General features: G+C 40.0%; 1 protein-coding gene across 1 annotated transcript in view; it reads left to right on the top strand.

The window, feature by feature from the left end:
* LOC126473521 (purine nucleoside phosphorylase-like) overlaps window positions 1-15,571 on the top strand; it is a 74,601-nt gene extending 59,030 nt beyond the window's left edge. Inside the window, exons 4-6 of the mRNA XM_050100623.1 lie at window positions 1,840-2,015; window positions 4,661-4,851; window positions 13,659-15,571. Coding sequence (XP_049956580.1) covers window positions 1,840-2,015; window positions 4,661-4,851; window positions 13,659-13,876 — 585 coding nt within the window. The 3' untranslated portion in view covers window positions 13,877-15,571. The remainder of the gene's footprint in view (window positions 1-1,839; window positions 2,016-4,660; window positions 4,852-13,658) is intronic.
* The last annotated feature ends 660 nt before the right edge of the window (window positions 15,572-16,231 follow it).

Here is a 16,231-nt window from a genome sequence, read left to right as displayed (position 1 = left end):
AAAAGTAAACTTCCTGGCAGCACATCATTCAAATGGCCTCAATAATAGCAAAAAGTTCCCATATTCATTGTATTTTTACTTCCTGATTTCTTGTCAGACCTAGAAGAGAGTTATATCACTCAGTTTCTCATTGATGTATTCTAGTCTGGCACAAAAAAAAAGTTCTACTTGAAGAAAGTTTATACCTGTATCACAGTGATGTCTGAAGTTATATGAAAATGCATTGGTCTTCATTATGGTCCCTGCAATTCTCTATCTAGGTGAAATGATAACAAACATCTTTGAGTGAAAAATTATTTGAGATGAAAAAGTTAGATGCCTCATCCTATCTGTTAACAGCAAGTGTTACAGTATCAGCAAAGACTAGTTCCACCAGTGGTCTTGTTGATTTGTTTGACATCTGGTGAACATAAACAGGTTCCAAACAAGTTAAAATTGTATTGTGGAATGTGGCTGAGGCCATAGCCTATTTATTTTGTTTGTGGCATCTTATCAGCTGAAGTATTGGGAAATATGTTGTAAAACCTGTAGTGGATGAAGCAGTGTGGCTTGTGCAGAAAATGCTTATATTCATAAATACCCACAAAGGTCATTGTCCTTCTGTTGCAGTCCAGTATGGATTAAGTAATAAAGCATTCAGAAGACTGGCCTGTGAAAGGCCAGTTACAAAACTCAGTTTCACAAAATGGAAACAGCCTGTACACTTAAAAAAATTAGCAAGAAAAAACTTCAAAAAACATAAAATTGAGACATGACACCACAGCCATCCTTGTGCAGATGAGACATGACACCACAGCCATCCTTGTGCAGATGAATCTTCTTTCTAAACAGAGGTACAGTGAAGAGAAATCCAGAAGAAGAATGAAAAGTAACAAGGAAAATTTTAGGTTCAAATTATATTGAAGAAAGACTAAGAATAATTAAGGAATTAAAGTATACCAACATCTGCCTTGGTAGCTATACGGTAAGCATGGGGGGTTGCTCAGAGACTTTTCCTCTGCTCAGGGACTGGGTGTTGTGTTTCTCTTGCTTTCATATCACCATAACTAACATTACTATTGAGATGGTTGAGTGGGTATGGCCTTAAAGCCCATAAACTGAAGGAAAAAGTGTACAAGCATTATTCAGGTATTAAAAAATGTAGGCCATAATCTATAACCATACAAAAGAATGGAACCAACCAAATCAACTAGACAGATTGTGGAATTCTATCGTAATAGCAGTAAGAATAAAACTGAAATAATTAAATGTGATAGTGTAGCAAACGACGACCTGCAGTGTGCAGGAATAACAAAACTTGGTATGCAAAACAGAAAAATGTTTAGCCATAAAATTGATGACTTGGCTACTAGCCTGGCAGAAAAACCCCTTAAAACCAGAGCCTTGGTTGGATGAGTAGAAAAGGGCTGATTCTGGAGGATGAAAGTAATATGGATACTGAGAAAGGCTGATACCATGTTGCATCCTTTGAATGAAAGCCACGGCACTTTGTTTAAATATAAGATAAATATTTCTGGAAAAAATTACATTTTATCAGTGGAGAAGAGTGACATTTATACACTCCCTTTTGTTTTAGAAACTATTTCAAACTGATTACTATCATAACCATCTTCAGCCATTCATTAGCTCTTTCAGAATCTACAATAGGAAAAGGAATCATAGGCTAAATCAAAATCTTGAAATTTAATATTGTAGATTCTGAAGATGGCCAAAACTAACAGTTGTAATGCTCTGTTATTGTATCTAAACTAGAGAGATTGCTGATCTTTATTCCGTGTGTGTAACTGCTGAAATTGATGACTCGAATGGTAGCTTAAAGACAGATTTTGATCTGCGCAGTGTGCCATGCCTGTGAGGGTCATGAAGCTGATAGGGGTGACCCACCTGATTGCCACCAATGCTGCTGGAGGCATCAATGATGACCTGAAGGTTGGTGACATCATGCTAATCAAGGACCACATCAGTCTGATGGGATTTGCTGGAAATGGCCCTCTTATTGGTCCAAATGATGAAAGGTGAGTGCTATCAAGGAGAGTGTTTCCTTTTGCCTATTTGTTTCTTATGGAATATGCTTTAGAGACATACATGCAGTTTGGCTTGTATGCAATACCTGCAGCAGTTATTCCTTGGTGAGTTCGACAGGTACAGATTGACCTTTGCTTTCCTCTGTCTGTTGCCCCTTCCTGAATCTGCAACTAATATTGTGCATTTTTAATGTCATCCGGGATTCCTCTCCCTCTCCTGCTCCCTCTTCTTTGGAATCTTTCTTCCAGTATCTCTTTGTTGTGTGCAATTTCTTCGGAATATGAACCAGACATTATGTTTTCCCTATTCTTTTCCGGTAGTTTTCTTCCCTCTTTGGTTCTAAGATGACTACTTTCCTCTCTCACTTTCCATTTCACCTAAAGCATTTTGTCCAAAATGACATTTCAGAACTATAAAAGTATTTTCCCTTTATCTTTTTGATTGCAAATTGTACATTGCCATATAATTCCATACTCCAGACAAAGCACTTTATGTATCTCTCTTAGTTCTACAATGTAGGAAAAGATAGGTTGCTAATTACCATAAAGAAGACACATTAAGCTGCAGACAGGCATAATTAAGACACTTACGTTAAGCTTTTGGCCACAGCCCTTATCAGCAAAAGAGAAACACACACAATTCATACATATAAGTATGCACACTTCACTCATGCATGACCGCCAACTCTGGCAGTTCTGTCAGAATTCTTTCTGTTGTTAACAGATCTCCCAGCTTCTCAAAAGATCTTTCACCCATAGCTACACTATTTCTTATTTTCTCCACAGTTTCCATTTTCTACCACTCACCTTCCTAAGTATTTTAAAGATTTTATTTGTTCAACATTCTTGCCTTCAAATGCCTTTTTGTTTTCAGATTCTGTTCAATTTTGTCCTTCTTGTATTTATCCTCATCCCGTATTCTTTCCCACTTTTACTAGTTTCTCGACCATAAATTTTAATTCATATGATTCTGTCAACTATGTCCGTATGTATGTTTACACGTAATTGTTTTTCTCCTTTTTGCTCATTGCCAGTCCTCAATACCATTTCCTTTCTCAATCATTTGTCCTTTAGTAGTGTCAAGCAGTTATATCCTTACATTTAATACACAATGAGGCAAACTTAGTTGGTAACAGCAGTATTTTAACTAATCACAATAGATGCACAGCTATAAGAGAACAAATACTAACCACAATTTTGAAGGCATAATTGAATAGTATCCTACTAGTGGATACTCTTCTCAAAAAGGCATGTTTTGTGTTCTTATGAAGAGTGATAAATTTGTTACATTGCTAAGAGTAAGTTATGTACATTATCCAGGCACATACATGTGGCCACCGCCTTGGCATAAATATGCAATAACTAGTCAGATGGCAAATAGCAGCACTAGCAGTGAAGGGTATTGAAGTGTTTTGCAGGTGTGGAAAACAGAGCAGTCATTCTTGTAAAGTGGAACCAGAGTAATTTATCTGAAAGGGCATTGTCATTGGCTTTTGGCCAAGGGTGGAAGCATTTCCAAAAGTTTGCTAACTGTTTGCGTGCTGCTGTGGGTAAAGTATACAGTGTGTGGCAAAATGGCACTGTCCAAAACTGCACTGAACCAGTTGTGCGTCATGGGCCATAGATAATAGGGGGTGAATGACAGCTGTGGAGATGTGTACAAGCAAATAGATGTGCAACTGATGAGTCACTGACCATTCAGATGAACCTGTGGCTACCAATACTGTCTCCTCAATGACTGTTCAGTGAATGTTGTTGTGAATTGGCCCCCACAGCAGGCGCCTAGCTCATGCACCTGTGCTGACTGCTGTTCATTGGCAACAGAGGCTGGAATTTGATCATCATTACTACAGTTGGATGTCTACTAAGGGCAACAGTTAACCTTTTCATATGAATCACATTTCATTCTCCACTGACATGGAATGCCTGAAAGTAAAAATCCTGCAACAAACATCGGAAGTGTCCAGGCCAGAGGAGGGAATGTTATGATCTGGGAAATGTTTTTGTGGCATTTCCTAGGTGATCTTGTCATTCTGGAAGGCACAGTGGATCAATACAAGTATGTGCTTATCCTTGCGGACCATGTCAAACCCTGCATGTAGTTTATTTTCCTGAGCAGGATGGCATGCAATGTGTCACACAAGGCGCAGTGTACATGTATGGTTTGAAGAGCACCGGATAAGTTAATCATGCTCCCCGGGCCATCAAACTCCCCAGATTTAATCCCACTCGAGAATCTGTGGGTACATCTCAGTCTGTGCCATGGATCCACAGTAGAGAAACTTAGCATTGCTGGGCATGGCACTGGAATCGGCAGGGCTCCACATCCCTGTCAGTACCTTCAGAACATGACTGTCTCCCTGCACATCTCGGAGCAGTGCTGCAGGTGGTTATTCAGGCTTCTGACAGGTGGTTACATTAATGTTAATGGATAGTGTAGTACTTTGAAAATCATTGGATATACATATTTGCGAACAGGCTATAATGTTCATCTTCCTAAGAAAGCTGTGCTCAATTTTTTTGTGAACTGCATAGATCTTGTTTCTGTTTTTGTAGGGAGGGCAAATGGGATGACAAATCCAGAAAACAAAAAGTTATGAATCCTTAATAAAGCAATATCCATTTAATGTTCACAGGTTTGGACCACGCTTTGTGTCAATGAACAAAGCATATAATGTAAATCTCCGCAAGAAAGCCCATGAAGTGGCCAAACAGATGGGTATTTCAGATGTTGTGAAGGAAGGGATTTACTGCTGCATAGGTGGGCCAAACTATGAAACTGTTGCAGAAAACAGATGCCTCAAATTGATGGGAGTGGATGCTATTGGTAAGAAATATTATTCAGCTTACAGAAACTTGACTTTCTCAGTTTTATTCTGCGAATTTCTGGACTGTATGACAGTGAGTGATGAAATGTAAATAGTAGAAATCATAGAATGTGAAACTACATCATAAAGAGATGCTTGAAAAGGATTTGTTGTTTCCAGAATAAGATTTTCACTCTGCAGCGAGTGTGCGCTGATATGAAAGTTCCTGGCAGATTAAAACTGCGTGCCAGACCGAGACTCGAACTCGGGACCTTTGCCTTTTGTGGGCAAGTGCTCTACCATCTGAGCTACCCAAGCATGACTTGCACCCTGTCTTCACAGCTTCAGGTACTGGCGGAAGTGAAGCTGTGAGGATAGGCCACGAGTCATGCTTGGGTAGCTCACATGGTAGAGGACTTGCCTGCAAAAGGCAAAGGTCCTGAGTTAGAGTATTGGTGCGGCACACAGTTTCAATCTGCCAGGAAGTTTCAGGATTTGTTGTTATCTAAAGCTGCTATGAACAGCAAATGTCAGGTCATTCTTGCTAATGATCAGTTTGTAAAGTCAGGGCTTCCTTATGACATGATATGCTTCTGCTTATGTCAGCAACGGATTGCACACTGATTTGACACTGATCACTGGAACATATTGTGACATAACATTAAGATGTTCAGAAAATTTTTGTGGGTTTCTTGTTGTGTGGCATACATGCCTTCCATCTTCTGGCCAGAAGATGAAAAACTGAGAATATTTTGTTACATTGATAGGCCATGAAAACAATAATTTATATGTTCTTAAAATGTTCACCATTTTCTGCATCTGTAAGCATCAGTCATTTCATCAAACTAATACTACATTTTAAATAGACAGATAAAAAAATCTACTCACTAAGTGGCAGCAGGGCAACATGCATGCAAAAGGATTGAACTTTCACAAGGTTCTGTAGCCAGTGGCTCTTCTTCTGGTGGAAGAGTTGAGGGGAAGGAAGAGGGTTAAAGGAAAAGGACTGGAGAGGTTTAGGGAAAGGGTGCAGTTTAGAAAAGTCACCCAGAACCCTGGGTCAGAGGAGGCGGATGGGATGAGAAGGTCTTTCTTTCTCATACCATCCAGTTAGTCTTCCTGGCAGATTAAAACTGTGTGACAGAATGAGACGAACTTGGAACCTTTGCCTTTCATGGGCAAGTGCTCTGCTGACTGAGCTATCCAAGCATGACTCATGACCCGTCCTCACAGCCTCAGTTCTGCCAGTACCTCATCTCCTACCTTCCAAACTTCGAAGAAGCTCCTCTGTGAACCTTGCAGAACTAGCACTCCTGGACGAAAGGACATTGTGGAGACATGGCTCAGGCCACAGCCTGGGGGGATGTTTCCAAAATGAGATTTTCACTCTGCAGTGGAGTGGTGCTAGGTCTGTAAGGTTCGCAGAAGAGCTTCTGTGAAGTCTGGATGGTAGGAGACGAGGTACTGGCAAAACTGAAGCTGTGAGGAGAGGTTGTGTGTTGTGCTTTGGTAGCTCAGTTGGTAGAGCACTTGGCCTGCGAAAGGCAAAGGTCCCGGTCCGGCACACAGTTTTAATCTGCCAGGAAGTTTCATATGTAATTGTACTTCAAATATTTTTTTACAGATGCAGTTATCTATAATGATTTATTATCTGAATGAAATAAAATAAAATAAATAAAAAACACCTCTACAGATATCAGTCAGATCCTGAGTAGATTTGAAAGTGGTGTGAAGAGTGGCGACTTGCTTAAAATGTTCAGAAATGTAAACCTGTGCAGTTCACTTAACAAAATGCGAAAATTTAGTGTACTGTGAACTACAGTAACAATGAGTAACAGTTAGAAACAGGCAACTCATACAAATACCTGGGTGTAACAGTTTGTGGAGAAAATGGCACTATTGCACAGGTTATGTCGTGGGGAAGGCTAGGGTTAGATGTCAGTTCCTTGGTAGAATACTGGGAGAATGCAGTCTACAAAGTACACTGCACACAAATGACTTGTGTATTTGATCTTAGAATATTGATGAAATGTGTGAGAACCATACCAAGTAGGGCTAACAGGGGATTTTGAAAATATTGGATGAAGGTCACCACGAATGATCACAAGTTTAACTAACAGGAGTGCCATAAGAATTTTGAAAAATTAGTACTGGCAGACACACAAGGATAGATACAAATTATCCTGCAAAAGTCTACTTGAAGTATCAAGAACCAGTATCAAATGAAGAACTTAGGAATATACTGCACCTGCTATAAATCACTGCTTCAGGGTCCATGATGACAATGTTGGACTAATTACAGTGAGCACTGAGGCATTTAAGCAGCTATACTTCATCCACTCCATGCACAATTAGAACGAGAAAAACCATAACATGTGGTGCAATGCTAAGAACACACAGTTATGCCACTTAACAGTGGTTTACCGAGTACTTATAAGCATGCAGAAAGAGAACAAACTTTACACAGGCTGCAGTAAACCCTGGTGCTGCTTCTGGGCCTGTCAGTGTAAAGAAGTTGCTCTCTCATTCCACAGCAGTGGCTGTAAGGCTACCTGACTAACACTAGAGTGCTGCAGCTATAGTCAGAACAGTGTTGGACCCGAGTGCTGAACTGGGCACACTGCACAAGGCACCACCGACACTGCATAAGGTGGCACTGTGCACAGCCCTCATGAGATAGGTACACGTTTTGTTTGATGTCCATAACATGAAGATCAGAAACACTGCAGTGTCTTCCAGCACATAGGGGACATAGCACATTTTGTGGTCTGTGTGCATTAGAAACTAGCATATGGGTAGTTTGTTGCTAGGAGTATCACAGAGTTCATTTTTCTACAGGATGAAGTGAATTCACACTGCTGTATGGTAGTCTGCACCAGTTTCAGAGGTTATCTCAATACCTTAGGTGTAACAGTCAAACCAGCTTGGTTCCTGCAAGGTGGTGCAAGGATTCATTGGTCAGGAGGAGGCTAATTTTCTTTAAGGAAAATTCCCATGAGCTTGTAACAAAAGGAGCTGGATTTTTCACCCTATTCCAGCAATTTTAATGCAAACTGTATCATCACAATGAAAATAATCAATAATTGATAATATAATGTAAATGGACGGATAAAAAAATCTACCCACCAAGCGGCAGCAAGGGAACACACATGCAAAAGGATTGAACTTTCACAAGGTTCCGGAGTCAGTGGCTGCTCCTCCTGGTGGAAGAGTTGAATGGGAAGCACACACTCTGCTGCAGAGTGAAAATCTCATTCTGGATATAATTACATAACTGCATACTGGAGAATATAACTTGTATTTCAACAGTGATGACATGTATCTGTATATGCCATGTCCATCATACCATCAAATCCTTAAACCAGTCAAAAATTTTGTTTCAAACTCCTTATGATCATATTTTCATTAATTAGTGTTAGTATGGTACTGAGTCAAATGCATTCTGGGAGTCAAGAAATACTGAATCTAATCATTTACCTTGCCAACGGTCTTGCCGCAGTGGTAACACAGGTTCCCGTACATAGCCCAAGTTAAGTGCTGTTGGGCTGGTATGGATGGATGACCATCCGGTCTGCCAAGTGCTGTTGGCAAGCGGGGTGCACTCAGCATTTGTGAGGCAAACTGATGAGCTACTTGATTGAGAAGTAGTGACTCCAGTCTTGTAAACTGACATATGGCCGGGAGAGTCGTGTACTGACCACATGCCCCTCCATATCTGCGTCCAGTGAAGCCTGTGTGCTGAGGATCACACAGTGGCCAGTCAGTACCATTGGGCCTTCCAAGTCCTGTTCGGATGGAGTTAAGTTTAGTTTTTAATCATTTGTCTTGATCCATGGGTTTCAGAACGCCATGTGAGAACAGCGGAAGTTGGGGTTCCCACAACCAAAGTTTTCAGAATCCTTGCTGGGTGGTTATTTTGTTAGAGATATCTCATTATGTCTGACCTCAGAATATGTCCTGGGATTCTACAACAGATGGACATTAGGATGTGACTTGTGCTTTATTCCATATAAAAAGAGGGAAACATTCCACATGGGAAAATATATCTAAAAATAAAGCATATATCTAAAAATAAAGATGCTGTTACTTACCAAACGAAAGCGTTGGTCTGTTGATAGAAGACAATAAAAAAAACACACACACACACACACACACACACACACACACACACACACACACGCACACACACACAAATTTCAAGCTTTCACAACCCAAGGTTGCTTCGTCAGGAAAGAGGGAAGAAGAGGGAAAGACGAAAGGATGTGGGTTTTAAAGGAGAGGGTAAGGAGTCATTCCAATCCCGGGAGCGGAAAGACTTACCTTAGGGATTGGAATGACTCCCCACCCTCTCCCCCAAAACCCACATCCCCCCCCCCCCCCCCCTGACGAAGCAACCGTTGGCTGCGAAAGCCCGAACCCCGTGTGCATGCATGTGTCCGTCCGTGCCCCCATCGACCCGCCAGCACCCCCGCACAGCAAGTCACATTATCCTTGCTCCCAAATACATTTTTCCCGCGTGGAATGTTTTCCCAATATAGATATATAGATATACATATATATATAGAGGGAACATTCCACGTGGGAGAAATATATCTAAAAACATCTTTGTTTATATATATATATATATATATATATATATATATATATATATATATATATATATATATATATATAGAGGGAAACATTCCAGGCGGGAAAAATACATCCAAAAACAAAGATGATGTGACTCACCACACGAAAGCGCTGGCAGGCCGAGGCAGGCCGATAGAAACACAAACACACACACACACACACACACACACACACACACACACACACACACACAAAATTCAAGCTCTCGCAACAAACCGCCGCCCCATCAGGAAAGAGGGAACGAGAGGGAAAGACGAAAGGAAGCGGGCCTCAAGGGAGAGGGCAAGGAGTCATTCCAATCCCGGGAGTGGAAAGACTTACCTTAGGGGGAAAAAAGGACGGGTATACACTCGTGCAGACACACACATATGTCCATCCACACATATACAGACACAAGCACACACATTTAAAGACAAAGAGTTTGGGCAGAGATGTCAGTCGAGGCGGAAGTGCAGAGGCAAAGATGATGTTGAATGACAGGTGAGGTATGAGTGGCGGCAACTTGAAATTAGCGGAGATTGAGGCCTGGTGGGTAACGGGAAGAGAGGGTATATTGAAGAGCAAGGTCCCATCTCTGGAGTTCGGATAGGTTGGTGTTGGTGGGAAGTATCCAGATAACCCGGACGGTGTAACACTGTGCCAAGATGTGCTGGCCGTGCACCAAGGCATGTTTGGCCACAGGGTGATCCTCATTACCAACAAACACTGTCTGCCTGTGTCCATTCATGCGAATGGACAGTTTGTTGCTGGTCATTCCCACATAGAATGCATCACAGTGTAGGCAGGTCAGTTGGTAAATCACGTGGGTGCTTTCACATGTGGCTCTGCCTTTGATCGTGTACACCTTCAGGGTTACAGGACTGGAGTAGGTGGTGGTGGGAGGGTGCATGGGACAGGTTTTACACCAGGGGGCGGTTACAAGGATAGGGGCCAGAGGGTAGGGAAGGTGGTTTGGGGATTTCATAGGGATGAACTAACAGGTTATGAAGGTTAGGTGGACGGCGGAAAGACACTCTTGGTGGAGTGGGGAGGATTTCATGAAGGATGGATCTCATTTCAGGGCAGGATTTGAGGCAGTCGTATCCCCGCTGGAGAGCCACATTCAGAGTCTGGTCCAGTCCCGGAAAGTATCCTGTCACAAGTGGGGCACTTTTGTGGTTCTTCTGTGGGGGATTCTGGGTTTGAGGGGATGAGGAAGTGGCTCTGGTTATTTGCTTCTGTACCAGGTCGGGAGGGTAGTTGCGGGATGCGAAAGCTGTTGTCAGAATTCAATAGAGGCCCTCTTAATTGTTTGTCTCACTTCAGGTGGTATTAGGGAACAGTTGTAGGTCAGATAAAAGGCACTCACTGTAGAAATTACAAGATTTTTACTGTTACAGGTAGATGTGTTCTTTCATAACATCATGAAAGATCGTCTCCCTAGTACTACTGATGTTGGTGTGCTTTACCCAATGGGTAGCACCATGAAGCACTGAAGAGATATATTTGCTAACATTTGCAGCATGTCATGATCCCAAAACATACACCTCATGTCTTTATCACAAAGAGGGTTCACAGGTTTCCGTATTTGGTGCTCTGCTTCCTTATTTAAACTCTTCTGCAGAATATGGGGGAAAGTGACGAGATGCCGGACTTGATTCGCCTAGACAGTGGCTCAAAACCCTGTCTGTCCAATGAGGTGTAGAATTACTAATAAAACCATCATAATTGAAGAATTGCCACTTACAGATGTAAACTGAGAATCTTACATTAAAGACGAGAATCAGCAGAGGCAATCACCACCCATGTTTCTAAAAGAGTAGTGAGCTGGCCGTATCGTGACAGGTGAGGGTACATCTTGGGCACTGCAAGGCAACTTCTGTACCTCAGGTGCTAGCCGACTTGGCTTGGTACTCATGAGTGTTTTAGTGCTAAAGACAACATAGTTTTTTGGTGTTGTCAGATAGACCTCTTAGCATTTCCTCTGGTTAACTGTAAAATGCATTCATATCTAACTCGATAATGTGACCACGTGGTCCTGGTTTTCCAGCATGACTTGCAGCATGTGATACTGGCTCTGGCTTTCACATAATGGACACTGAGCAAGCTTGACAAGTACTGGTACTGTGAGCCCTTTCTAGAAACCTGGCAATGCAAAATAAATGTTCCCTTCACATGGCTATCTCCAAGTAACCACATAAAATTGTGTATGTGTGCACAATAACTCACCTCTCAAAATAAGATATTTAATCAATATCAGCATCTCTTTAAATTTCGAAAAGGTTTCTCCTCAGAACATGCCATTTTTCAATCTACGAATCAAATTATACAGAACTTAAATGAAATATTGGTAACTGTTTTTCTCTATGACTTGTCAAAATCGCTTCGTTTTGTAGTTCACAGTATTCTCTTAGAGAAACACTAATATTGTGGTATCAGAGATATTAATAGAACTGGTTTTCATCTTGCCTGTCTAAAAGGCCGTAGGGTATTGCATTAAGGAAGCCAGGGAGTGTACACAATGAAACACACCTTCACCATGGGAAACAATCACTAAGTGGATGTCACAGATCAATATTGGGTCTGCATTTGTATATAAATAATATGCCTTCATATATCCAAGAGTCAGAAATAGTGCTGTTTGCTTATGGTACAAGCCTTATAAGCAAGCCTAATGGAGTAACATCAACATGTGAAAATGTAAATTTGTCTTGAAAATTAATAACTGGTTCTCTGAAAATGGACAGTCACTGAATTGAGATAAAACACAATACATAAAATTCAGCAGGCCTACAGTGCAAGTTCTCGCCACACCATTAGAAGTAATGCAGGGGGATAAATAAATTAATGAACCAGAATACTCTCAATTGTTAGGTGTTTACGGAACTGGAAGTCATAATGTTACAGACCTTCTTAAATGTCTAAGCACTGCAGATTTTGTGTTAGAGACAGTATCAGACTTTGAAGCTGAAAATGTCAAATGTAGACTTGCTTTATTTGTTTTAATTCATCTTCTTGTGGCATCATGTTCTGGGAAATATGTTTCTCGCATGGAAGCAGGGTAATACAAGCTCTCCACTCTTACAACTTCTTGTAAACCTCTCACTGAAAAGCACACCTATGCCTGTATACGAAGACAGCTGGAAACAGTATGTCAGTTCTGCATTTTGGGAGGTGGACTAAGCCAGTGTGGGAGTTGTCAGGTGTCATTGTGTGGGTAGAGGGTGTGTGTGTGTGAGGTGGGAGGCAGGAAGAAGAGTGGAGGGGGTGGCAGCTCAGAGGGAGGCAGCAGGTTTGCTGGCTAGGAATGTGAGGGGGAGGTGAGGCAGGTGCACAGACTAGATATGTGACCCATGAGTATCAGAGCCAGTGGGGAGCAGCACATGCTGAATTGACATGGGGATGTTAATTGGGAGGGGGTGATCCTGTCACTCCCTCCCAATTCGTGTCCCCACATCACCTTTAGAGTGTGCCACTTTCCGCCAGTTGACACCTATATGCTTCTGCTTTCCAGTGATTGGTCTCCTTTACTCGTGAAATATTTATATTCTACCAGAAATTTCCTACAAAATCTTTAAGCAGTTGGGCATACTGAGAACAGCCTCACAATAAAATTATTCTGTTGTGAAGTTTGTTGATGTTGCTTTCAAACTGCGACTGATTGGCAACATTAATGAATTTAATACTAGAAGCAGAAATTATTTGCGTAATTAATGACTCAGCCTTTGTGTTGTACATAAAGGAGTGAAGTAATGAACTGTAAAAATCTTTGACCACCAACCCAGTGATGGAAAAAGTCTAGGTTTCAAATACATTTGTACTAACTGAAGTGTGTGGCAACTCATAACCACACATTCACGGTTATGTCACAAACAGCTCATCCACAAACTCTTGATCACTGGAGGATTTTTCCTTCCTTTTATTGTATACTTTCATCCACAGTTTTTGCTGTTAATTATCAACATGCATGATGTTTTGTGCACCATGAGAGCTGTCTACAGACTAATAAAAACAAAACAAAACAAAATAAAATAAAGAAAACAAAATGAAATAAACAAATGCTGATCACCTCCAAGATTGATTTTAATGACTGTCACCATTTACTTGCTTTTGCGTTGTGAAAACTTCATATTCATTTTAATACAACCTGTTATTAATATTCTGTAGCTTCATTGTGTAATAATATGAATTTAACAAAATACTCTTGTTTTGTTAGGAATGAGCACAGTCCACGAAGTTATTGTGGCACGCCACTGCGGGATGGAGGTGTTTGCCCTCAGCCTGATCACCAACAAGTGTGCCCTCAACTACGACGGTGACCAGGAGGTGTGCCACGAGGAGGTCATCGAGGTCGGCAGGGTGAGGGCCAAGGTCCTACAGCAGCTTGTCTCTAACCTGGTCCCACTCATGATTGCAGCGACAGCCTCAAAATGAAGTTGTGAATCTAAACTGAGAAAATGCTTTACTCTGCAGAGTGCTACTGTTGTAAATGGTGCCTTGTAGTATGGCACTTCCTGATAGGAAAGGAGGACTAGTTTTTCAGTGTCTGGGAGTTTCATCCAATACATATTATATTCTGACCAATCCACAGAGAATATATAGTGATAAAGCGTATGAAATGAGGCTGTTCATGAGAAGGAATAAACATAGCATGTGAGCTACACAAAATTTGAAATTTTGTATGGAACAGAGTATTGCTTTCGGTTTGTGAACATATGGAAGCTCAGGGTGCAAGACATGTTTTATATATTTGTTTGTTATGAATAAACTGTGAGTTGTTAGTGCCCGCTAGATCAGGATTCAGTTCCTGTTGTGCACCATTGATATGGTTTTCCAGCTTTAATGTAAATATGTCTTCCCCTTATTTTGAATTTCGTACTAAATTTCTAATAGTGTTTTTACAATGTTATCACTTCTGCTTTAAAGCATGTGAAAAATTATAAGAGTTTTATGCATGAGACCAATATTGTAAAGATATGTAATGGTTCATTTAATTGGATTCAGTGCTCTTTCTTAGACAACTGCTCAGCAGAAAAAGAGATAAATGCTTGTAACTGTTTCAGTAACTGATATTCCTCTTTTTATACACTTCAAACTTGTATCCACACTTACGCTACAGAAGACAAAACATGGCTTGTTTTATTTTGTCTGCTATATTTTACATTGTAGTAAAGTTTCTTAACATGTTCTGTAATACTCTGAAATTTAGATTACCTCTGTGGCATGAGAAAATCTTACTACACATTTTTGGGGATAAAATTAATATGTACCTGAGTCAGTATGACTTTTTACATCATTCCTTTGTTCTTTTCTTCTTAGCAGTATCAATAATTTGTACATGTATTAAAGTAATCTTATCTTTGTTTTGTATTTCCTTCACAAATTTGCATAAGACTGAATGATCTGGTTTGCAGCTATAAATATGGAGAAAGAAGGAAAAGTAACTTGTATTTATTTTATAATATTGTACAGTACTACGTTATAGGAAAATTGTTGATTGTGGCAATGGCAGCAATATCGGTCTTCCTACAGAATTTGCAGCCATTCTTGAAACTGCATGGACACAGTGGCCTTTCAGATAATTTGGTGAGCAAAAAGCAGACCATACAACTGCAATTTGACTTGTGTTCATAGGTGATAAAGTGGACTGATATCACTGGCTGTTTAATCTCCAGAAAATGAACAAGACCACCAACAATCTTGTGTGTGCCACAATCAATGGTTGCTGTTTTATCATGGACAGTGTTACTGTTTTCAAGAATTGAAAGGCTATTGTAAGCATTGCTAAAAATACTAGAAACAGAGACAGTTTGTTTTAAAAATTCCGAACTGTATGTTTTTCGATAGGTTAAGATATTTATGCTGTGTATCTAAGGCAACATTTTAAATGTTTCTTTTATACAATGTGTTGTTTAAGACTAGGTAGAAGACTATACTGTTATTTCATTATATGAAGATAATGTACTATGTTTGAAATGCTGAAACATTAGTGATAGAGTACAAATTATGCTAAAAATTACAATGTGCATTAAAATTATTCAGTATTTCAAATACAGAAAAGTGTTATCATCTTTGCCCAATTTTTATAACATCGCAAATTTCCAGAAATAAAATGTTCTTAAACTGTAATGGATTAATTTAATGTATTTTATGTGTTCATCTCTGTTTAAGAATATTATCACGAGTAATTTAAAACAGATTTTACATTTTCCCTGACATGTTGAAAAGTGTGGTTACATTTTGTGTAGTAGCCTACGACAACACATTGTTAACTAAAATACAAGCAATCAAATAACAGAAGCAGGTTGTTTTTAAACAATTTCATGATGTTCCTGTGAAAATAATGAACAAAACAGCTTTATACGTAGGATATATTTGCTATGCTGTTTTCTTAAGCTTTGTTGTTGTCACATTTTTATTGCTACCAATCACAAATCCTTCCCATTTGTGTGACAGATTTCATACATTTAAATATTATTCCATAGAGTGAAAGCAGTGTTGCTCCAAATATTATTGTTCAAAAGTTTTGACATTAGTATCTGCTATTGTTATAAAGATTAACTGAAAAGTACATTCCTGACACAGAAGTAATGATCTGTGTAAAAATTAAGTTTTCATTTTGTCTGGTATAGGGGTCATGAATATAAGGAGGTTCTTTCCCCTTCGCTGTACTGTCTTTAACTATTACATTTTTAAATGATTATAAGTTTTCATCATGCTCAACATGTAAATATGTGATAGAGGTGGAGTATCACAGATCTTAAACAGTGTTTTACATGAGTCTCTAGG

Source organism: Schistocerca serialis, chromosome 4, assembly GCF_023864345.2.
Source record: "Schistocerca serialis cubense isolate TAMUIC-IGC-003099 chromosome 4, iqSchSeri2.2, whole genome shotgun sequence".
Classification (NCBI taxonomy): Eukaryota; Metazoa; Arthropoda; class Insecta; order Orthoptera; family Acrididae; genus Schistocerca; species Schistocerca serialis.
Note: the sequence above shows the minus strand (reverse complement) of the source record. Positions and strands in the feature narration are given on the sequence as shown.